The 25174-nt window shown below is 43.4% G+C and overlaps 1 protein-coding gene across 1 annotated transcript; it reads left to right on the forward strand.

The window, feature by feature from the left end:
* The first annotated feature begins 16378 nt into the window (after positions 1-16378).
* Positions 16379-18166, forward strand: LOC125516995 (serine-aspartate repeat-containing protein I-like). Its single transcript, XM_048682235.1, has 2 exons — positions 16379-17067; positions 17908-18166. The coding sequence occupies exons 1-2, from the start codon at positions 16379-16381 to the stop codon at positions 17963-17965; spliced, it is 747 nt and encodes a 248-aa protein (XP_048538192.1). The 3' UTR covers positions 17966-18166.
* The last annotated feature ends 7008 nt before the right edge of the window (positions 18167-25174 follow it).

Here is a 25174-nt window from a genome sequence, read left to right on the forward strand (position 1 = left end):
CACACTAGTGACGTTTAGTTTGTCTATGTGTTCACACAAGTATTATGTTTCCGGATAATACAATTCTAGCATGAATCATAAACTTTTATCATGATATAAGGAAATAAATAATAACTTTATTATTGCCTCTAGGGCATATTTCCTTCAGTTTCCCACTTGCACTAGAGTCAATAATCTAGATTACACAGTAATGATTCTAACACCCATGGAGCTTTGGTGCTGATCATGTTTTGCTCATGGAAGAGGCTTAGTCAACGGGTCTGCTACATTCAGATCCGTATGTATCTTGCAAATCTCTATGTCTCCCACCTGGACTAGATCCCGGATGGAATTGAAGCGTCTCTTGATGTGCTTGGTTCTCTTGTGAAATCTGGATTCCTTTGCCAAGGCAATTGCACCAGTATTGTCACAAAAGATTTTCATTGGACCCGATGCACTAGGTATGACACCTAGATCGGATATGAACTCCTTCATCCAGACTCCTTCATTTGCTGCTTCCGAAGCAGCTATGTACTCCGCTTCACATGTATATCCTGCCACAATGCTTTGTTTAGAACTGCACCAACTGACAGCTCCACCGTTTAATGTAAACACGTATCCGGTTTGCGATTTAGAATCGTCTGGATCAGTGTCAAAGCTTACATCAACGTAACCATTTACGATGAGCTCTTTGTCACCTCCATATACGAGAAACATATCCTTAGTCCTTTTTAGGTATTTCAGGATGTTCTTGACCGCTGTCCAGTGATCCACTCCTGGATTACTTTGGTACCTCCCTGCTAGACTTATAGCAAGACATACATCAGGTCTGGTACACAGCATTGCATACATGATAGAGCCTATGGCTGAAGCATAGGGAACATCTTTGATTTTCTCTCTATCTTCTGCAGTGGTCGGGCATTGAGTCTTACTCAATTTCACACCTTGTAACACAGGCAAGAATCCTTTCTTTGCTTGATCCATTTTGAACTTCTTCAAAATTTTGTCAAGGTATGTGCTTTGTGAAAGTCCAATTAAGCGTCTTGATCTATCTCTATAGATCTTAATGCCCAATATGTAAGAAGCTTCAACGAGGTCTTTCATTGAAAAACTCTTATTCAAGTATCCCTTTATGCTATCCAGAAATTCTATATCATTTCTGATTAGTAATATGTCATCTACATATAATATCAGAAATGCTACAGAGCTCCCACTCACTTTCTTGTAAATACAGGCTTCTCCAAAAGTATGTACAAAACCAAAAGCTTTGATCACATTATCAAAGTGTTTATTCCAACTCCGAGAGGCTTGCACCAGTCCATAAATGGATCGCTGGAGCTTGCACACTTTGTTAGCTCCCTTTGGACCGACAAAACCTTCCGGCTGCATCATATACAACTCTTCTTCCAGAAATCCATTCAGGAATGCAGTTTTGACATCCATATGCCAAATTTCATAATCATAAAATGCGGCAATTGCTAACATGATTCGGACAGACTTAAGCATCGCTACAGGTGAGAAGGTCTCATCGTAGTCAATCCCTTGAACTTGTTGAAAACCTTTTGCGACAAGTCGAGCTTTGTAGACAGTAATATTACCGTCAGCGTCAGTCTTCTTCTTGAAGATCCATTTATTCTCAATTGCTTGCCGATCTTTGGGCAAGTCAACCAAAGTCCACACTTTGTTCTCATACATGGATCCCATCTCAGATTTCATGGCTTCAAGCCATTTTGCGGAATCTGGGCTCACCATCGCTTCTCCATAGTTCGTAGGTTCATCATGATCTAGTAGCATGACTTCCAGAATAGGATTACCATACCACTCTGGTGCGGATCTTACTTTGGTTGATCTACGAGGTTCAGTAGTATCTTGTTCTGAAGTTTCATGATCATCATCATTAGCTTCCTCACTAATTGGTGTAGGTGTCACAGAAACCGGTTTCTGTGATGTACTACTTTCCAATAAGGGAGCAGGTACAGTTACCTCATCAAGTTTTACTTTCCTCCCACTCACTTCTTTCGAGAGAAACTCCTTCTCTAGAAAGTTTCCGAATTTAGCAACAAAAGTCTTGCCTTCGGATCTGTGATAGAAGGTGTATCCAATAGTTTCCTTTGGATATCCTATGAAGAAACATTTCTCCGATTTGGGTTCGAGCTTATCAGGTTGAAGCTTTTTCACATAAGCATCGCAGCCCCAAACTTTCAGAAACGACAACTTTGGTTTCTTCCCAAACCACAGTTCATAAGGCGTCGTCTCAACGGATTTTGATGGTGCCCTATTTAACGTGAATGCGGTCGTCTCTAAAGCATAACCCCAAAATGATAGCGGTAAATCAGTAAGAGACATCATAGATCGTACCATATCTAGTAAAGTACGATTACGACGTTCGGACACACCATTACGCTGTGGTGTTCCGGGTGGCGTGAGTTGCGAAACTATTCCGCATTGTTTCAAATGTACACCAAACTCGTAACTCAAATATTCTCCTCCACGATCAGATCATAGGAATTTTATTTTCTTGTTACGATGATTTTCAACTTCACTCTGAAATTCTTTGAACTTTTCAAATGTTTCAGACTTATGTTTCATTAAGTAGATATATCCATATCTGCTTAAGTCATCTATGAAGGTGAGAAAATAACGATATCCGCCACGAGCCTCAACATTCATCGGACCACATACATCTGTATGTATGATTTCCAACAAATCTTTTGCTCTCTCCATAGTACCGGAGAACGGTGTTTTGGTCATCTTGCCCATAAGGCACGGTTCGCAAGTACCAAGTGATTCATAATCAAGTGGTTCCAAAAGTCCATCAGTATGGAGTTTCTTCATGCGCTTTACACCGATATGACCTAAATGGCAGTGCCAGAAATAAGTTGCACTATCATTATCAACTCTGCATCTTTTGGCTTCAACATTATGAATATGTGTGTCACTACTATCGATATTTAATAAGAATAGACCACTCTTCAAGGGTGCATGACCATAAAAGATATTACTCATATAAATAGAACAACCATTATTCTCTGATTTAAATGAATAACCGTCTCGCATCAAACAAGATCCAGATATAATGTTCATGCTCAACGCTGGCACCAAATAACAATTATTTAGGTCTAATACTAATCTCGAAGGTAGATGTAGAGGTAGCGTGCCGACCGCGATCACATCGACTTTGGAACCATTTCCCACGCGCATCGTCACCTCGTCCTTAGCCAATCTTCGCTTAATCCGTAGTCCCTGTTTCGAGTTGCAAATGTTAGCAACAGAACCAGTATCAAATACCCAGGTGCTTCTACGAGCATTAGTAAGGTACACATCAATAACATGTATATCATATATACCTTTGTTCACCTTGCCATCCTTCTTATCCGCCAAATACTTGGGGCAGTTCCGCTTCCAGTGACCAGTCTGCTTGCAATAGAAGCACTCAGTTTCAGGCTTAGGTCCAGATTTGGGTTTCTTCTCCTAAGCAGCAACTTGCTTGCTATTCTTTTTGAAGTTCCCTGTCTTCTTCCCTTTGCCCTTTTTCTTGAAGCTAGTGGTCTTGTTGACCATCAACACTTGATGCTCCTTCTTGATTTCTACCTCCGCAGCTTTCAGCATTGCGAAGAGCTCGGGAATTGTCTTATTCATCCCTTGCATATTATAGTTCATCATGAAGCTCTTGTAGCTAGGTGGAAGTGATTGGAGAATTCTGTCAATGACGCAATCATCTGGAAGATTAACTCCCAATTGAATCAAGTGATTATTATACCCAGACATTTTGAGTATATGCTCACTGACAGAACTGTTCTCCTCCATCTTGCTGAAGGAAATATGCCCTAGAGGCAATAATAATGTTATTATTTTATTTCCTTATATCATGATAAATGTTTATTATTCATCCTAGAATTGTATTATCCGGAAACATAATACTTGTGTGAATACATAGACAAACTAAACGTCACTAGTATGCCTCTACTTGACTAGCTCGTTAATCAAAGATGGTTATGTTTCCTAACCATAGACATGTGTTATCATTTGATTCATGGGATCACATTATTAGGAGAATGATGTGATTGACATGACCCATTCCATTAGCTTAGCACCCGATCGTTTAGTATGTTGCTATTGATTTCTTCATGACTTATACATGTTCCTATGACTATGAGATTATGCAACTCACGTTTGCCGGAGGAACACTTTGTGTGCTACCAAACGTCACAACGTAACTGGGTGATTATAAAAGAGCTCTACAGGTGTCTCCAAAGGTGAATGTTGGGTTGGCGTATTTCGAGGTTAGGATTTGTCACTCCGATTGTCGGAGAGGTATCTCTGGGCCCTCTCGGTAATGCACATCACACAAGCCTTGCAAGCATTACAACTAATGAGTTAGTTGCGAGATGATGTATTATGTAACGAGTAAAGAGACTTGCCGGTAACGAGATTGAACTAGGTATTGAGATACCGACGATCGAATCTCGGGCAAGTAACATACCGATGACAAAGGGAACAACGTATGTTGTTATGCGGTCTGACCGATAAAGATCTTCGTAGAATATGTGGGAGCCAATATGAGCATCCAGGTTCCACTATTGGTTATTGACCGGAGACATGTCTCGGTCATGTCTACATTGTTCTCGAACCCGTAGGGTCCGCACGCTTAAGGTTTCGATGACAGTTATATGAGTTTATGAGTTTTTGATGTACCGAAGTTAGTTCGGAGTCCCGGATGTGATCATGGACATTACGAGGAGTCTCGAAATGGTCGAGACATAAAGATTGATATATTGGACAGCTATATTCGGACATCGGAAGTGTTCCGGGTGATTTCGGAAAAAACCGGAGTGCCGGAGGGTTACCGGAACCCCCCCGGGAGAAGTAATGGGCCATATGGGCCTTAGTGGAGAGAGAGAAGGGCAGCTAGGGTGGGCCGTGCGCCTCCTCCCCCTGGTCCGAATTGGACTAGGAGAGGGGGGGCGGCGCCCCCCTTTCCTTCTCCCTCCCCACGTCCTTTCCCCCTCCTAGGAGTCCTACTACTACTAGGAGGAGGACTCCTCCTTGGCGCGCCAATAGGGCCGGCCGGCCTCCTCCCCTTGCTCCTTTATATACGGGGGCAGGGGGCACCCCTAGACACACAAGTTGATCCTCGTGATCGTTTTCTTAGCCGTGTGCGGTGCCCCCTTCCACCATATACTTCGATAATATTGTAGCAGTGCTTAGGCAAAGCCCTGCGACAGTTGAACATCAAGGTCGTCACCACGCCGTCGTGCTGACGGAACTCTTCCCCGACACTTTGCTGGATCGAAGTCCAGGGATCGTCATCGAGCTGAACGTGTGCTAGAACTCGGAGGTGCCGTAGTTTCGGTGCTTGATCGATCGGGCCGTGAAGACATACGACTACATGAACCGCGTTGTCATAACGCTTCCGCTGTTGGTCTACAAGGGTACGTAGATCACACTCTCCCCTCTCGTTGCTATGCATCACCATGATCTTGTGTGTACGTAGGAATTTTTTTGAAATTACTACGTTCCCCAACAGTGGCATCTGAGCCTAGGTTTTATGTGTTGATGTTATATGCACGAGTAAAACACAAGTGAGTTGTGGGCGATATAAATCATACTGCTTACCAGCATGTCATACTTTGGTTCGGCGGTATTGTTGGACGAAGCGGCCCGGACCGACATTACGCGTACGCTTACGCGAGACCGGTTCTCCCGACGTGCTTTGCAGAAAGGTGGCTAGCGGGTGTCAGTTTCTCCAACTTTAGTTGAACCGAGTGTGGCTACGCCCGGTCCTTGCGAAGGTTAAAACAGCACCAACTTGACAAACTATCGTTGTGGTTTTTATGCGTAGGTAAGATTGGTTCTTGCTTAAGCCCGTAGCAGCCACGTAAAACTTGCAACAACAAAGTAGAGGACGTCTAACTTGTTTTTGTAGGGCATGTTGTGATGTGATATGGTCAAGACATGATGCTAAATTTTATTGTATGAGATGATCATGTTTTGTAACCAAGTTATCGGCAACTGGCAGGAGCCATATGGTTGTCGCTTTATTGTATGCAATGCAATTGTGCTGTAATGCTTTACTTTATCACTAAGCGGTAGCGATAGTCGTGGAAGCATAACATTGGCGAGACGACAACGATGCTACGATGGTGATCAAGGTGTCGCGCCGGTGACAATGGTGGTCATGATGATGGCCATATCATATCACTTATATTGATTGCATGTGATGTTTATCTTTTATGCATCTTATCTTGCTTTGTTTGACGGTAGCATTTTAAAATGATCTCTCACTAATTATCAAGAAGTGTTCTCCCTGAGTATGCACCGTTGCGAAAGTTCTTCGTGCTGAGACACCACGTGATGATCGGGTGTGATAGGCTCTACGTTCAAATACAACGGGTGCAAAACAGTTGCACACGCGGAATACTCAGGTTATACTTGACGAGCCAAGCATATACAGATATGGCCTCGGAACACGGAGACCAAAAGGTCGAGCGTGAATCATATAGTAGATATGATCAACATAGTGATGTTCACCAATGAAACTACTCCATCTCACATGATGATCGGACATGGTTTAGTTGATTTGGATCACGTAATCACTTAGAGGATTAGAGGATGTCTATCTAAGTGGGAGTTCTTTAGTAATATGATTAATTGAACCTAAATTTATCATGAACTTAGTACCTGATAGTATCTTGCTTGTTTATGTTTGATTGTAGATAGATGGCTCGTGCTATTGTTCCGTTGAATTTTAATGCATTCCTTGAGAAAGCAAAGTTGAAAGATGATGGTAGCAATTACACGGACTAGGTCCGTAACTTGAGGATTATCCTCATTGCTGCACAGAAGAATTACATCCTGGAAGCACCACTGGGTGCCAGGCCTGCTACTGGAGCAATTCCAGATGTTATGAACGTCTGGCAGAGCAAAGCTGATGACTACTCGATAGTTCAGTGTGCCATGCTTTACGGCTTAGAATCGGGACTTCAACGACGTTTTGAACGTCATGGAGAATATGAGATGTTCCAGGAGTTGAAGTTAATATTTCAAGCAAATGCCCGGATTGAGAGATATGAAGTCTCCAATAAGTTCTATAGCTGCAAGATGGAGGAGAACAGTTCTGTCAGTGAGCATATACTCAAAATGTCTGGGTATAATAATCACTTGATTCAATTGGGAGTTAATCTTCCAGATGATTGCGTCATTGATAAAATTCTCCAATCACTACCACCTAGCTACAAGAGCTTCGTGATGAACTATAATATGCAAGGGATGAACAAGACTATTCCCGAGCTCTTCGCAATGTTGAAAGTTGCGGAGGTAGAAATCAAGAAGGAGCATCAAGTGTTGATGGTCAACAAGACCACTAGTTTCAAGAAAAAGGGCAAATGGAAGAAGAAGGGGAACTTCAAAAAGAACAGCAAGAGAGTTGCTACTCAAGAGAAGAAACCCAAACCTAGACCTAAGCCTGAAACTGAGTGCTTCTACTGCAAGCAGACTGGTCACTGGAAGCGGAACTGCCCCAAGTATTTGGCGGATAAGAAGGATGGCAAGGTGAACAAAGGTATATGTGATATACATGTTATTGATGTGTACCTTACTAATGCTCGCAGTAGCACTTGGGTATTTGATACTGGTTCTGTTGCTAACATTTGCAACTCGAAACAGGGACTACGGATTAAGCGAAGATTGGCTAAGGACGAGGTGACGATGCGCGTGGGAAATGGTTCCAAAGTCGATGTGATCGCGGTCGGCACGCTACCTCTACATCTACCTTCGGGATTAGTATTAGACCTAAATAATTGTTATTTGGTGCCAGCGTTAACCATGAACATTATATCTGGATCTTGTTTGTTGCGAGACGGTTATTCATTTAAATCAGAGAATAATGGTTGTTCTATTTATATGAGTAATATCTTTTATGGTCATGCACCCTTAAAGAGTGGTCTATTCTTATTAAATCTCGATAGTAGTGACACACATATTCATAATGTTGAAGCCAAAAGATGCAGAGTTGATAATGATAGTGCAACTTATTTGTGGCACTACCGTTTGGGTCATATTGGTGTAAAGCGCATGAAGAAACTCCATACTGATGGACTTTTGGAACCACTTGATTATGAATCGCTTGGTACTTGCGAACCGTGCCTTATGGGTAAGATGACAAAAACACCGTTCTCCGGTACTATGGAGAGAGAAACAGATTTGTTGGAAATCATACATACAGATGTATGTGGTCCGATGAATGTTGAGGCTCATGGCGGATATCGTTATTTTCTCACCTTCACAGATGACTTAAGCAGATATGGGTATATCTACTTAATGAAACATAAGTCTGAAACATTTGAAAAGTTCAAAGAATTTCAGAGTGAAGTTGAAAATCATCGTAACAAGAAAATAAAATTCCTACGATCTGATCGTGGAGGAGAATATTTGAGTTACGAGTTCGGTGTACATTTGAAACAATGCGGAATAGTTTCGCAACTCACGTCACCCGGAACACCACAGCGTAATGGTGTCCGAACGTCGTAATCGTACTTTACTTGATATGGTGCGATCTATGATGTCTCTTACTGATTTACCGCTATCGTTTTCGGGTTATGCTCTAGAGACGGCCGCATTCACGTTAAATAGGGCACCATCAAAATCCGTTGAGACGACGCCTTATGAACTGTGGTTTGGCAAGAAACCAAAGTTGTCATTTCTGAAAGTTTGGGGTTGCGATGCTTATGTGAAAAAGCTTCAACCTGATAAGCTCGAACCCAAATCGGAGAAATGTGTCTTCATAGGATATCCAAAGGAAACTATTGGATACACCTTCTATCACAGATCCGAAGGCAAGACTTTTGTTACTAAATTCGGAAACTTTCTAGAGAAGGAGTTTCTCTCGAAAGAAGTGAGTGGGAGGAAAATAGAACTTGATGAGGTAACTGTACTTGCTCCCTTATTGGAAAGTAGTACATCACAGAAACCAGTTTCTGTGACACCTACACCAATTAGTGAGGAAGCTAATGATGATGATCATGAAACTTCAGAACAAGATACTACTGAGCCTCGTAGATCAACCAGAGTAAGATCCGCACCAGAGTGGTACGGTAATCCTGTTCTGGAAGTCATGCTACTAGATCATGATGAACCTACGAACTATGGAGAAGCGATGGTGAGCCCAAATTCCGAAAAATGGCTTGAAGCCATGAAATCTAAGATGGGATCCATGTATGAGAACAAAGTATGGACTTTGGTTGACTTGCCCAATGATCGGCAAGCAATTGAGAATAAATGGATCTTCAAGAAGAAGACTGACGCTGACGGTAATGTTACTGTCTACAAAGCTCGACTTGTCGCAAAAGGTTTTCGACAAGTTCAAGGGATTGACTACGATGAGACCTTCTCACCCGTAGCGATGCTTAAGTCTGTCCGAATCATGTTAGCAATTGCCGCATTTTATGATTATGAAATTTGGCAAATGGATGTCAAAACTGCATTCCTGAATGGATTTCTGGAAGAAGAGTTGTATATGATGCAGCCGGAAGGTTTTGTCGATCCAAAGGGAGCTAACAAAGTGTGCAAGCTCCAGCGATCCATTTATGGACTGGTGCAAGCCTCTCGGAGTTGGAATAAACGCTTTGATAGTGTGATCAAAGCATTTGGTTTTGTACAGACTTTTGGAGAAGCCTTTATTTACAAGAAAGTGAGTGGGAGCTCTGTAGCATTTCTGGATAGCATAAAGGGATACTTGAATAAGAGTTTTTCAATGAAAGACCTCGGTGAAGCTGCTTACATATTGGGCATTAAGATCTATAGAGACAGATCGAGACGCTTAATTGGACTTTCACAAAGCACATACCTTGACAAAGTTTTGAAAAAGTTCAAAATGGATCAAGCAAAGAAAGGATTCTTGCCTGTGTTACAAGGTGTGAAATTGAGTAAGACTCAACGCCCGGCCAATGCAGAAGATAAAGAGAAAATGAAAGATGTTCCCTATGCTTCAGCCATAGGCTCTATCATGTATGCAATGCTGTGTACCAGACCTGATGTGTATCTTGCTATAAGTCTAGCAGGGAGGTACCAAAGTAATCCAGGAGTGGATCACTGGACAGCGGTCAAGAACATCCTGAAATACCTGAAAAGGACTAAGGATATGTTTCTCATATATGAAGGTGACAAAGAGCTCATCGTAAATGGTTACGTTGATGCAAGCTTTGACACTGATCCGGACGATTCTAAATCGCAAACCGGATACGTGTTTACATTAAACGGTGGAGCTGTCAGTTGGTGCAGTTCTAAACAAAGCGTTGTGGCGGGATCTACATGTGAAGCGGAGTACATAGCTGCTTCGGAAGCAGCAAACGAAGGAGTCTGGATGAAGGAGTTCATATCCGATCTAGTTGTCATACCTAGTGCATCGGGTCCAATAAAAATCTTTTGTGACAATACTGGTGCAATTGCCTTGGCAAAGGAATCCAGATTTCACAAGAGAACCAAGCACATCAAGAGACGTTTCAATTCCATCCGGGATCTAGTCCATGTGGGAGACATAGAGATTTGCAAGATACATACGGATCTGAATGTTGCAGACCCGTTGACTAAGCCTCTTCCACGAGCAAAACATGATCAGCACCAAAGCTCCATGGGTGTTAGAATCATTACCGTGTAATCTAGATTATTGACTCTAGTGCAAGTGGGAGACTGAAGGAAATATGCCCTAGAGGCAATAATAATGTTATTATTTTATTTCCTTATATCATGATAAATGTTTATTATTCATGCTAGAATTGTATTATCCGGAAACATAATACTTGTGTGAATACATAGACAAACTAAACGTCACTAGTATGCCACTACTTGACTAGCGCGTTAATCAAACATGGTTATGTTTCCTAACCATAGACATGTGTTGTCATTTGATTAACGGGATCACATTATTAGGAGAATGATGTGATTGACATGACCCATTCCATTAGCTTAGCACCCGATCGTTTAGTATGTTGCTATTGCTTTCTTCATGACTTATACATGTTCCTATGACTATGAGATTACGCAACTCACATTTGCCGGAGGAACACTTTGTGTGCTACCAAACGTCACAACGTAACTGGGCGATTATAAAGGAGCTCTACAGGTGTCTCCAAAGGTACATGTTGGGTTGGCATATTTCGAGATTAGGATTTGTCACTCCGATTGTCGGAGAGGTATCTCTGGGCCCTCTCGGTAATGCACATCACACAAGCCTTGCAAGCATTGCAACTAATGAGTTAGTTGCGAGATGATGTATTACGTAACGAGGAAAGAGACTTGCCGGTAACGAGATTGAACTAGGTATTGAGATACCGACGATCGAATCTCGGGCAAGTAACATACCGATGACAAAGGGAACAACGTATGTTGTTATGCAGTCTGACCGATAAAGATCTTCGTAGAATATGTGGGAGCCAATATGAGCATCCAGGTTCCGCTATTGGTTATTGACCGGAGACATGTCTCGGTCATGTCTACATTGTTCTCGAACCCGTAGGGTCCGCACGCTTAAGGTTTCGATGACAGTTATATGAGTTTATGAGTTTTTGATGTACTGAAGTTAGTTCGGAGTCCCAGATGTGATCACAGACATAACGAGGAGTCTCGAAATGTTTGAGACATAACGATTGATATATTGGACAGCTATATTTGGACATCGGAAGTGTTCCAGGTGATTTCGGAAAAAACCGGAGTGCCGGAGGGTTACCGGAACCCCCCCGGGAGAAGTAATGGGCCATATGGGCCTTAGTGGAGAGAGAGAAGGGCAGCCAGGGTGGGCCGTGCGCCTCCTCCCCCCTGGTCCGAATTGGACTAGGATAGGGGGGGGGGCGCCCCCCTTTCCTTCTCCCTCCCCACTTCCTTTCCCCCTCCTAGTAGGAGTCCTACTCCTACTAGGCGTAGGACTCCTCCTTGGCGCGCCAATAGGGCCGGCCGGCCTCCTCCCCTTGCTCCTTTATATACGGGGGCAGGGGGCACCCCTAGACACATAAGTTGATCCTCGTGATCGTTTTCTTAGCCATGTGCGGTGCCCCCTTCCACCATATACCTCGATAATATTGTAGTGGTGCTTAGGCGAAGCCCTGCGACAGTTGAACATCAAGATCGTCACCACGCCGTCGTGCTGACGGAACTCTTCGCCGACACTTTGCTGGATCAGAGTCTGGGGATCGTCATCGAGCTGGACGTGTGCTAGAACTCGGAGGTGCCGTAGTTTCGGTGCTTGATCGATCGGGCCGTGAAGATGTACGACTACATGAACCGCGTTGTCATAACGCTTCCGCTGTTGGTCTACAAGGGTACGTAGATCACACTCTCCCCTCTCATTGCTATGCATCACCATGATCTTGTGTGTACGTAGGATTTTTTTGAAATTACTACGTTCCCCAGCACTCATTAGTTGCAATGCTTGCCAGGCTTATGTGATGTGCATTACCGAGAGGGCCCAGAGATACCTCTCCGACAATCGGAGTGACAAATCCTAATCTCGAAATACGCCAACCCAACATGTACCTTTGGAGACACCTGTAGAGCTCCTTTATAATCACCCAGTTACGTTGTGACGTTTGGTAGCACACAAAGTGTTCCTCCGGCAAACGGGAGTTGCATAATATCATAGTCATAGGAACATGTATAAGTCATGAAGAAAGCAATAGCAACATACTAAACGATCGGGTGTTAAGCTAATGGAATGGGTCATGTCAATCACATCATTCTCCTAATGATGTGATCCCATTAATCAAATGACAACACATGTCTATGGTTAGGAAACATAACCATCTTTGATTAACGAGCTAGTCAAGTAGAGGCACACTAGTGACTTTTAGTTTGTCTATATATTCACACAAGTATTATGTTTCCGGATAATACAATTCTAGCATGAATCATAAACTTTTATCATGATATAAGGAAATAAATAATAACTTTATTATTGCCTCTAGGGCATATTTCCTTCACCTCCGGTGCCCCTCTTCTATTATATAAGTCATTTTGACCTAGAAAAAAAATGAGGGGAGGACTTTTGGGACGAAGCGCCACCGTCTCGAGGCGGAACTTGGGCAGGAGCGCTTTTGCCCTCCGGCGGAGCGATTCCGCCGGTGGAACTTCCTTCCCGGAGGGAGAAATCGTCGTCATCATCATCACCAACAACTCTCCCATCTTGGGGAGGGCAATCTCCATCAACATCTTCAACAACACCATCTCCTCTCAAACCCTAGTTCATATCTTGTGTTCAATCTTTGTACCGGAACCTTAGATTGGTGCTTGTGGGTGACTAGTAGTGTTGATTACATCTTGTGTTGATTACTATATGGTTTATTTGGTGCAAGATTATATGTTCAGATCCATTATGCTATTTAATACCCCTCTGATCTTGAGCATGATTATCATTTGTGAGTAGTTACTTTTGTTCTTGAGGTCACGGGAGAGATCTTGTTGCAAGTAATCATGTGAACTTGATATGTGGTCGATATTTTGATGGTATGTATGTTGTGATTCCCTTAGTGGTGTCATGTGAACGTCGACTACATGGCACCTCACCATATTTGGGCCTAAGGGAATGCATTATGGAGTAGTTATTAGATGATGGGTTGCGAGGGTGATAGAAATCAAACCAACATGATGAAATTCCCGTGTACCCTCAAGAACGCTTTGCTTATCATAAGAAACCGTTTTGGCATGTCCTTTGCCACAAAAGGATTGGGCTACCTTGCTGCACTTTTGTTACCGTTACCGTTACTTTCTCGTTACAAATTATCTTGCTATCAAACTACTTGTTACTTATAATTTCAGTGCTTGCAGAGAATACCTTGCTGAAAACCACTTGTCATTTCCTTCTGCTTCTCGTTCGGTTCGACACTCTTACTTGTCGAAAGGACTACGATTGGTCCCCTATACTTGTGGGTCATCAAAGACTGAAGATTCCCCTCTCTGGAGCCCCAAACGGGTTCCAGATCTGGCCTCCCGATGAAGAACAGGAGGTGGCGACGGCTCCATATCGTGAAACGCGATGAAACTTTCTCCTCGATTTTTTTCTCCGAAAATAGGATTTTATAGCGTCAGAATTAGGGTCAGGGGGGCCACCAGGTGGGCACAACCCACCAGGGTGCGCCTAGAGGGGGTGGCGTGCCCTGGTGTATCATGCTCACCCAGGGCACCCCCTTCGGTAGTTCTTGGTCCCAATATTTTTTATTTATTCTGAAATAAATCACCAAAAAGTATCGTTCCAATCCAAGAATTTTTATTTTTGCACAAAAACAACACCATGATAGTTCTGCTAAAAACATCGTCAGTCCGGATTAGTTTCATTCAAATCATGAAAATTAGAGTCCAAAACAAGAGCAAAAGTGTTAGAAAAAGTAGACACGAGGGAGACGTATCAACTTCATTTTGAGCCAATAAAATACATCTTTTGTCAAAAAAAACCGAAACAACAAACCACACATAAGTACATAAGAGTTCATATGAATAGGTCACCAGTAGACAACAACTCACAAAAGAGTTCCTAACTTCATCTACTACCCCTATAAAAGCACGAAAAATATATCCAATTCATCATTTAAACCGTCTAATCACAAAATCTAAAGGTTCAAAATCTTTCAATGTTGGGCACCAACAATGTTGAGCGCATCAACAACCCACTAAGGGCATCTCCAACGCAGACCCTCAAAGCACCCATAACCATCCGAACTGCGGTTATTTGAGCCGAGGAGCCACAGGTGATCTACGCGGTAGGGAAATTTTCATTGTGCAATAGTCGCACACCGTGTAGCCCAACAGTCCCACTCTACAGGCACACCCCCTAGAGTGTGCTGCATGCTAGCATTAAGAGCGTTCGACACATGTTAGGGTAAAGTAGTACACCCCTGCAGGGTTAAATCTTCGAATAGTCGTGTCTGTGGTTATGGATGACTTGGAGATTTTTATGAGATCATAGAAAAAAACTTCAACTAATAGTTAATAAACTTTCTTAGATGTGAGTGCCCAGGGGATATTTTTTATCGTTGGTGATGCGAATGAGGATGCAACGTAGTGCTATGACGTGGTGGTTAGGTTTAACTAGATGGTTCTTACACACTCTCATGCCTTATCTCTGATAGATGCACATTGTAGTGTGTCTCTGTAGAATGCTAATGGTTGATGTCTCTGTAGAATGCTAATGCTTGCTGCCACACTCTCGTGCCTTTTCTTGAGAATGTTGCATACTTAGTATAGACCGGATGTAAGTCTTGCGAGTGTAGTTGGATACTCACCTTGCTATATTTATTCTTTTGATTTGGATGCTGCTTCAGACGGTAGCATTTGAAACAGGTAATCTCTCTAGTGGCGAATGGCGCCAATAGTTATTGTTATCTCATGAAGTGACCTTGCAGGGATATGAACGTCATTTGCTTTTCTTTAGCCTTCTTAAGGCATTTGTGAAATTGTACCCGTCTAAGGCATGTTTCTCTTTCGTTGTGAGAAATGTAGCTTGGTTGTAAGATCTTGTATGTATTCATTTGTTAAATATTACTTGTTGAAGTTGTTGTATTTGTCTAAAGTACACTCCACATCAATTTTCTCTGCCGCAATGACTACAAGCCCCATCTGGCAGTGTTTGTTTCTTTCTCCATTGACTCGATCAAGCATTATCCTCACTCGTGTCTTCTCCTGCTTTTGAAATTGAAACCATTGTATCATCAACACCAACATGTGCGATTTGATGCAAGTAAACCATCAGTGCAACTGTCAAACACAAAAACATCTCTGAACTAGATCATCGACACGTCGTAACAAATCACGACAACCTTCAAGGGTGAGGTAGGAACAAGGACCTCACGGACCTAATAGCTCGATGCAGGGAATTCCTCGCGCTGAGCTCCACCAATTGCAAACATTGCACTGGACCTGACAAATTTAGCTGCAACATCATCCATAGAATCATCTCCTCTAAATCTATCGCGTGATAAGGGACTGACCTCAATTTCTCCTCGGGCATGGCTCTCCCCAAAATTCGTAGAGCCATCTTCGAGCACGCCTTCACCAGAGCACAAGCCTCCGCCTTTATGTGCTCTCGAGCACACATGACTTCCTTCCCCACAGATATTCTGCCTAGAGCAACTCAAGACCCGTGCAAGGAGCCAGGGCTCGCATGAGTGGCGGCTTGACGACAGGAGAGTAGTGGCTAGAAATCTTGTCAGAAAGGACGATAACACGGGGCAATAGTCAAGGGGTGGATGGCGGAGTGAGAGCCATCATGAGAGAGATTTGATCCCGTTTATTGCAAAAATCCTTCAAACCGGTTAATTTTTGAATTTTCAATTTGATTTTCCTGATTTTGAACGAGTCTATAAATACTACTCCTAGTATAGTAAATAAAAAACAGAAAAAGAAACAAAGAAAAAAAATCATGGCCCACCGCCCGACGAGCGTGACACCTGTGCCGGGGTCGCGTACACCTCGGCTGACCGTGCTCCCACCAGAGGAAAGGCCCCCGCGGAGGACGGCTCCACCGCCGACGCGCACGTGGTACTGGTTCCATCCGCTCCCCGCCGAGGCAGCCGGCGCCGACAACGCCGACGACCCGCTCGCCGCGGGCAACGCAGACCATCCCGACCCGCTCCCCGTCGAGGCAGCCGACGCCAACAACCCGGACCTCCTACTAGCCGACGCCGACGCGGAGGACGAGGACGAGGCCGACAACAACGACCACCTCGACCACCCGCTCGGCGCCGAGGCAGCCGACGGCGACCACCCCGACCTCCCTCTCGGCGGCGAGGAGGCCGACGGCGACCACCCAGACCTCCCGCTCCCCGCCGAGGAGGCCGACAGCGACCACCACGACCTCCCGCTCCCCGCCGAGGAGGTCGACGGCGACCACCACGACCTCCCGCTCGCCGCCGAGGAGGCCGACGGCGACCACCACAACCTCCCGCTCGCTGACGCCGACGCGGACGCGGAGGAAGACGCAGAGGCCGAAGCCGGGGCCGACGACCCCGCCGAGCTCCCCCGGATGCCCCTCCTGCCGCCGCTCTCCTGGGCCCGCTGCCGGAGCCGTCTTCGCCCCTGGCGTACCATCCCGCTGCAATGCCGCTTGAGGTATTTCACCATTTCTTTCTTTCTTTCTTTCTTGTTGAGAATTGCATGTTAGTGTTGGATCTTAGGAATTGCGTGTAAGCTAGACTAGATAGTAATAGCAAGAATTGTTTCCCTCTCATTGTTGTTCTTCCAGCACTTGTCGCCACGGAATCCATGCAGTAACAATGGTGTTCTGTGCCGTTGACCGGAGTCCATACAGTAACTGTGTTGGTGTTGGTGTTCATGTTGGTGCCAACCTCACCTCTGTTAGACTCATATCGCTGTTCGGGCATTCAATCGAACGGTCGGTGGGCATGTAGTTACCAGGCAGTTGTACTTGCTGCAGCACGTGTAGATACTAGCATCATGTACATTGTTGGGAATTACCATGTCCTCTCAATCAAATCAACGGCTGATCGTCCTGTACTGAAACTGCATGGCATAATAAGAACAGTTTAATCTCCAGCTACTTTACATTATGTGTTGAATACCTGCAGTTTGGCTGTTATCTGCATCCTTGAAGCTGAGCACTCTTGTTATGAACCAGCTGCCTTCTCCATACTGCAAGCCTAACCACACTACCCATATTAATATCAATATAGATACATCATATACTTTCTCTTTGCTTATACAGTTCACACTCTTTTCCCAACCTTGCTATTTTCTCTTATTCCGACCTTGATTTCCACCTCAAATCCATGGACAGACCATGGCTTCTTTGTATATGTGGAACATGCAGCAGTTCTTGGGCCTAATGTTTTGCTGTAGTAGGCTAGAGGTTGTTCGTTTTGCATAAGCAGTCTTCTTGGTGAAGTGCATCACAGGCTTATTTCGTTTTCTTGTATCTTTTTCAACCTGCAGGAATTCGATCAGTGGGGGGCCCCGTCCATTTGGCGGCAGAGGAGGAGGAGGACGATGACGACTAGTCGTAGGTGAGGGGATTTCATAACCTAACCTTTCCCTTTCTAGAAGAAGCAAGTAGACATGTTTATTCAGATAATTCAGTTCCTCTATTTGGTCGTATTTGCTGCCAGTAATATTTTTATTTGTAAAGCTAGTAAAAATTATGGAACTTAAAATACAAAATCAGTTGATTTATCTCTTCAGCCTTAACAAAAAAGATTTAGCCCATTTTTCTTGTGTTGAATAACCTGGGAACAAAATTCCGGTTCCTATACAATACCAAATTAAATCTAGTTTATGCACATGAGCTGTATTTCTTGGTCTTGTTATTTTATTTTATTTTTCCAATACTCCGAGAATTAGATTGTTTATTTTCTTCGGTGAGAAAAAATGTAGTAGTGGTCTTGAATCTGTTTTGCACAAGAGTACAGATGTTGGTGTAGATACTATTTGCTGCATAAACATGATATTTGGAGTCTTACTTTAGTGGAGTGCTCATATGATTGTGCTTGGAAAACGATTTTATGATAGGTTTTGTTAGGACTTGGGAGACTTGTCTGAAACTGTATTAGTCTTGTACATAAGCAAAAGTAATTGCTTGGGAGGTGCCATGTCGATATAAGAGTCTTTCTGCACATGACAAAAGATGTTCTGCAGCAAGTAAGACGTACTGATTCCACATTTCTGTCGTTCATTCAGATAAGTATCATCTGCTGCTAGCAGAAATTACAGAACCTACAAAGCCAAATTGTTATTGCCTCAGGTTTTATCTTGATCAAATTGTTATTGATTATTAATTTGTCAATGCAGAGTACAGCGGAGTCCTGACAGTTCACCTCTTCAAAAGTTTTCGCCCCTCAGAAACGATGACAGCAGAACTGAACGCCTGCTTTTGGCATGTAGATAGATAGGTTCAGGTTCGGAAAACTCAGCAGCTGTGGTATTCAGAAAACTCAGCAGCCAAACTTGCTTCAATCTTATTTTGTCTTGCGGTTCTATGATTCAGAACTGCTTGGATCATTGCGTGCAATGGTTGAACAGTATTTTGGTGATGCTGGTTGTAGTAGTTGTTGCAGACTTGCAGTGTCGCTCTTCTGACATTGATCTCTGTTATGTCATTGGTACTGTTTCCTGGATGAAGCATTACACTGTAGATGTTCTTGCAGCGAGTTGATGATGCTGCATTCCTTTTTGATGGATGCTTTTTTTTTTGCATAAATGGAGAATATAGTGGTTCTTTGATGGATGCATTTTTGCATAAATGGAGAATGTAGTGGTTCTTGCAGTAAACTGGTGATCATGTATTTCTTTTAGATGGTGCATTTCATGTAGTCAAAAAAGGTAGTTCGTTCTTGAATGAACTGATGATCCTGTTTTCCACTGCGCCGTTTTGATCTTGTTTCTCTGTGTGGGGATTCTTGCAATGAGTCGATGATCCTGCAATTTTTTTAGACGATACATTTTGCGTAATTGGAAAATGCAGTGGGGTTTTCCCTTGAATTGCTGGTATATTTGTAGCAGTGCTGTACGAACAAAATTCAGATTTTATCCAACATCACTGTTTTCAGGTTTTGTACATAAGCTGCCTTCTTTTTCTTTCATTTTTTGCTAATTTTCAGTCGACTGTTTCTTATTTTGCTCTCAGTTGAATTTCCGGCAGCACGATCTGTCTTTGTGATTCACGCTCGCTCTGGTGTCCAATGTTCTTTTTCCGGTTCCTCTTAATGAATGAAACGTAGCGCTGGCTACTTTTCGTCATATTGGTCAACCCATTTTGATTCTGCGCCTGTTTTTCCTGGGTTTTTTTCCTTGGTTGGTTCATTCGCATCTTAGCAGTAGGGATAGAAGAGCAGTGGAGAGAGGGCTAGATGGACGGCGGGAGCTGACCTTCTTCCCAGACGATCTGTTCTGCGTCGTGGTGCGGGGGCGAGGTGTCGGGCGGCGCCTAGCGACAGCGCTCCGGTATTGCTTTCCCGTTCCTCGAGTGGGCGCCGGCCTACAGGCTGGGCACCTTCAAGTCGGCCCTCACCATCTGTATTTCTTCCCGTTACTGGGTGTTTGTCTCCGGTCTCCATGACCGATCTCTTAACTTTTAAGAGCGGTGGAGAGAGATGCGACATGGCGAGCAGGAGCCGGGTGAGACGGTCAGGAGCTGCCGGCATCACCGTAGGAGGTTGGTTTCTGCACCCACATTTCCTCTATGTTTATGGCATCAAGGATGATTTGCTGTTGTTTTGATTCTGTGCTTGCGGAGTTGCAATGCCGTTGATTGGGGAGTTCAGATCTGTAGTTTCATCCGTGTTTTCTCAGTTTCAGTTGCTCACGTAGGTTGGTTTCGCAATGCCTCCTAAGGAACTTGTTGATGTAACTAAGATAGTTAGACATCCTCTTGGATGCTTAATTAGTGTTATACACGTGTCATTTATTTAGTAAATTTATTTCCCCCTTTTTGAGTTGGGCCATGCATTATTGTACTATTTTGGCTCAGTAGCATTAGGATTGATTTTTTGTCCCTTCTCTTTCAAGATGCCCTGTTCCAAAACTATTAAAGTGCAATATCTAACTTTCCAGAATCTTCTGGTTTCATCTCCATAAGAGTGGCTTACTTTTTTTCATCACCAAAGAACTGTCCAGGGGCGTGGAAGCTAGCTATCCATGTGCCTGAACCATGAGTTGGTTGTGAGATCTTATGGGTTTCAGCTCTAGCATACCACAACTTGTTTGGGTTAAAGGCAAAATTACCTAGACTAAATTTCATTTTATCATTCAGTTATATGAGTGAGAATACGAAACTGCAGACAAACAACGACAATAAGGAGACTATAAACTGAATATAGTATACTCACCTTCTTTATGTCTTCTCATCTTTAGTTATTTGTTCACTAATTCTTCATCATCTTTGCCTTGCATTTCATTATTTTTGCCTTGTCTAGTTATCTTTCATCAGTGCTCGGTCTCTCATTCTTCATTTTGTTTCATCAGTCACGTTTTTATGTCTTCTCATTTTTGGTTATTTTCTCAGTATTTTTTCCGTTTGTATGTCTTTCATCAGTTATTTTGCCCCTCAGTCTCCAGTCTATATTTCTTCTTGGGTATGTATTTGTCCCTATGCCGTTCTCAGTATTGGACACTTATCTGTATCTTTTATTGGTTGGATCTGTGTGAGAAGGAAGATTTGATGATGGATGTAGACACACTTTTGCCATCGATTAGAGGGCGTTTGCTCGTTCAGCTCTAAATGAACACACTCTTTGCTCATGTCTTTCTATGTTCAGTCCAAGTGTTGTGTTTATTTAGCAAATAGAGACTGTAACACTCCTATGCTTTTCTCTGTCTGCAATCCTATATTTTTCAGTCTGAATATAAACACTCTGTTTTTCTCCATCTGCAAATAGGGAAATAAACACTCTGTTTTTCTCTATCTGCAAATAGAGAAATAAACACTCTGCTCTTCTCTGTGTGCAATCCTATATTTTTCAATGTTTCTTCAGTCATCTTACTATTCAGCCACCGTTCTGTCTTGTTTATTTAGTCCTGTTTACTCTCTATCTCCAGTTCTTCAGTATTCAGTGTTTTCTTTTTGAAATATCAGTTTTTTTCAGTGTTTCTTTATTCTCATTTATGTTTTGTTTTTCTGCCTGCAGGTTTGATGATGGATATTAGGACACTCACCTTTACATGTAGGGTTGGATTAGATGGGTGTATTTTTTTTCTCTAGTTGTAAAATGAAACAAGGTACAAACACAATGGACACACATGTCCTTTTTTCAATTCATTTTTAGTGTCAACCGTTAAGCACAACGCCATTTTTTAGCATCTTTCTTTTATTTTTGCACCGACACAGCTCATAATTCAAATTCAATCATCGTTTGTTTGTCTTACCATTGCTATCACGTAGGTTGGCATGATCCAGAAGCGCGAAGAAGACAGATCCGTCTATGCATCTCTGGTGAAGGAAATCAAGTATTTGTTAAGTCTTCGAGAAACTTGTATTACTCATGTTATTCGTAGTTAAAATAAGGCTAGTGATTGTCTGGCTAGTTTTGGTAGAACTGAAGGTAGAACCATGACGTGGATCGGTTCAGGTCCTCCCATGGTTATGGACTTGGGTGTTTGAGGATTGTAAGAACATTGTGATAGTAATACCGTTTTTTCACCCGCAAAAAGAAAAGAACAATGGCTGATAATGTGGCCAAAGTTTTATATTGAAATCCTTTTTGTACCTATAAGCATTTATGTGGAATTCAGTTTTTTTTTGTACCTGCTGCAACCGTTCCAGCATATCATTGATCTCACGTTGTTAAGACAAGACAACAAAAGAAGAAAGTGTCTAACCAACAAGAAAACAAAAGAAGAGTGTCTAACCAACAAGACAACAAAAGAAGAGTGTGTCTAACCAACAAGACAACAAAAGAAGAGTGTGTCTAACCAAGAATGCCTAACTGCAATAAGATGCTCTCCTCAGTGGACACGGTTTGTTACCGCAACAGAGAATGGTTTGCACAAATGTGACGCAGTTTCCGGAGCACGGAGGCACAGTTGGCATGTGGGGTCATGCTCCCGCCCCCGAACCGCGAGCATATCAACAGTGAGGATGCGCCCATGAAGCACAAGCCAGATGAACATTTTGCATTTAGGCGTTGTGTGCGCGTTCCAAAGCATGGAAGCGTCGAACATTATATGTCAAGGCTGCCGAGTAAACACCATTGGCCGTCAATTCTAGGTGGTGGGATCATCATGACCAGGATGTAGGTTGGTGGTGGCGAGCACTCCCTAAAGATAAACAAATTACCGGAGTTGCTCAATGGTGCTAATTTTTGCCACCGCGCGCAGCCAAGCCTCGCCCTGAAGCTTGAAATAAACCGTCCTTCACTTCTTGGTGGCGATCCGGACGAGGTATTGCATGGCTCCCTACCCATCTAGCTTCATGCCACCTTCCTTCCGTTTCACAGTTGAAATAGAGGCCCAAAAAAGTTCCATATCTGCCTCATCACAAGATTTGATCCCACCCAAGGCCTATCGTGTGGTCGTTTCAAAACCTTGGCCAGCGAAGCCGAATATCCCTTCCAACTCTCTCCAAGTCTGCAATGCCAAGCCCGCGAAGATCATCCCATGCTGAGTTCAACAAGAGGCTTGCACCCAGATTGGATTATTCTCCTCACGACCATTTCATCATCATTGCTCCAAGGACATGCTTGCTGCCCGACCATCTCCCAATCCCAAAGTCCATTGTATCGAACATGACCATCATCCTGGAGTAGGATAACACGTTGCAACGATGTGCACACGTTCATAACATACTTCAAAAACCATATGTGGCGCTGCAAGAATCCAGTAATGGCCAGCTCCTTGAGGTGGTGATGGCGCTGAAGCGCCTCGAGTGAGCTCAGTCTCATGCTCCCGTAATTTGGCTCCTCCTCCGAGCAAGGCACATGGATGTGCAGGACCTCGAGTGATGGTGCGGCCAACAGGAGGCGGCGTGGCCATGTGATGTCCCAGTTCGCAGGCAGATCGGCGACAAGGAGCTTTTTGAGATTGAGCAATGGCTTGGCCGGTGGAGCGGGCAACATCCATCTTCTCAGCCCGGTGAAGCGGAGGACGAGATTCGTCATGGTAGGGGGCATACCGGTGATGTAATGGCCGAAGTAATCCATGCACCGCTTCCGTACAATCAAGCTTTCTGCCGCAAATGTGAGGTTAGTGTGCATGAGGCTAGGGACGGAGCCGAATACGAGTTTTGTAGTGTTGGTTAGGCAGCACGCCAGACGGACAAGCACTCCTCCGTCCGGGTTTATTGGGCCCGTAAGCCAAAACTCAGAGACCAAGGCAAAACATTAAAGCTAATGATGTTTGATTTCCGAGCGGGACAGCAACCAATCAGATTTTAAAATAGTTATGGCGTGCAGCCGGTTGCACATTTCCCCTTCCTATGTAGCCAATCACGTGCCATGTTTAGCGCTAGCAGCAGTTATTGCATGCAGCCGGTTTCTGCGCTTCTTCGCATGCAACTAATTACGAGAAAGTTTAACCAATCGAACGCATATCCGGTGAAGTGGGATCGAGGGGGCCTTAGAAAAGCATACACGGCTAGTTGGCTTACGGGTCTAATAAACCCGGACGGAGGGAATACATAGGAAGGGGAAACGTGCAACCGGCTACACGCCATAACTACTTTAAAATCTGATTGGTTGTTGTCCCGCTCAGAAATCAAACGTCATTAGTTTTAATGCTTTGCCTTGGTCTCTGAGTTTTGGCTTACGGGCCCAATAAACCCGGACGGAGGGAGTATTATGTTACCACAAGCACCTCTTTCCTCATTAAATACTTGCCACATAAGCAAATTTGTATTGGGATGTGTTAAGTTACTATCTAAGTTACCCCCACTATGACTAGCCTAATTAACTACATGAGTAATTAACTATTCCATCCGTACCGGTGTACCAGTCGTGCACACCGGGATCAAGGTGGAGGGGAAAACGAGAGAACTTGATGTTTATTTTTAATTAATACCATTGAATGCAATGAGCTGACCACTACATGTCATGCTAGGTAGTTTCAAGTCATTATAAGCATACATGCCCCACGTCCTTTGTTTGTGATAAGAAACAAGGAATAAGGTGGAAGTTAATGCACCACGCTCAAACATTTTGGAATTATTTGGTTTTCGTAATGTGCCTAATGCACCAGTATAGATGGAGTATCTGAGTATTTGATTGCATGCAGTCATGGACTAGGAAAGGATTGGACGAGATGAGTATCTGACTATTTGTTTGTGAAATATTTTTAGGCATTGATGTTTGCATGTGGATTGGATGAGATAAATTCACAGTTTGTTTTCCTTAAACTCTCAACTTGCTACATTTCACATGCCACAAGTTGGAACTTGTATAAGGTTGGCCATAATGGGAGTAATTTAGCTAGTAACATAACACACCTCAAAACAAGTTTGCTTATGCGGCAAATAGTTAATAAAAATAGAGAGGTGTTTTTTTCTTTGCGAATGAAAGAGCAAGATGTTTATCTCTACTCGTATAGGGGGACTTGGTAGCTTTCGTTCCACGGTTTTATTCTGTCTGGTTTATTTTTGTCTCACCTTCCATCACCATCTCCTCGCCTTGGTTTTTTCACCCTCCCAATAAAAATTTCCTGGCCTTTTCAAACTTTTCTGAACAAGCACGTTACAAACGGGCATGAACCGATAGTTTTAATCATCTGTTAGAAAGGG

The sequence above is a fragment of the Triticum urartu genome, chromosome 6 (assembly GCF_003073215.2).
Source record: "Triticum urartu cultivar G1812 chromosome 6, Tu2.1, whole genome shotgun sequence".
Lineage (NCBI taxonomy): Eukaryota > Viridiplantae > Streptophyta > Magnoliopsida > Poales > Poaceae > Triticum > Triticum urartu.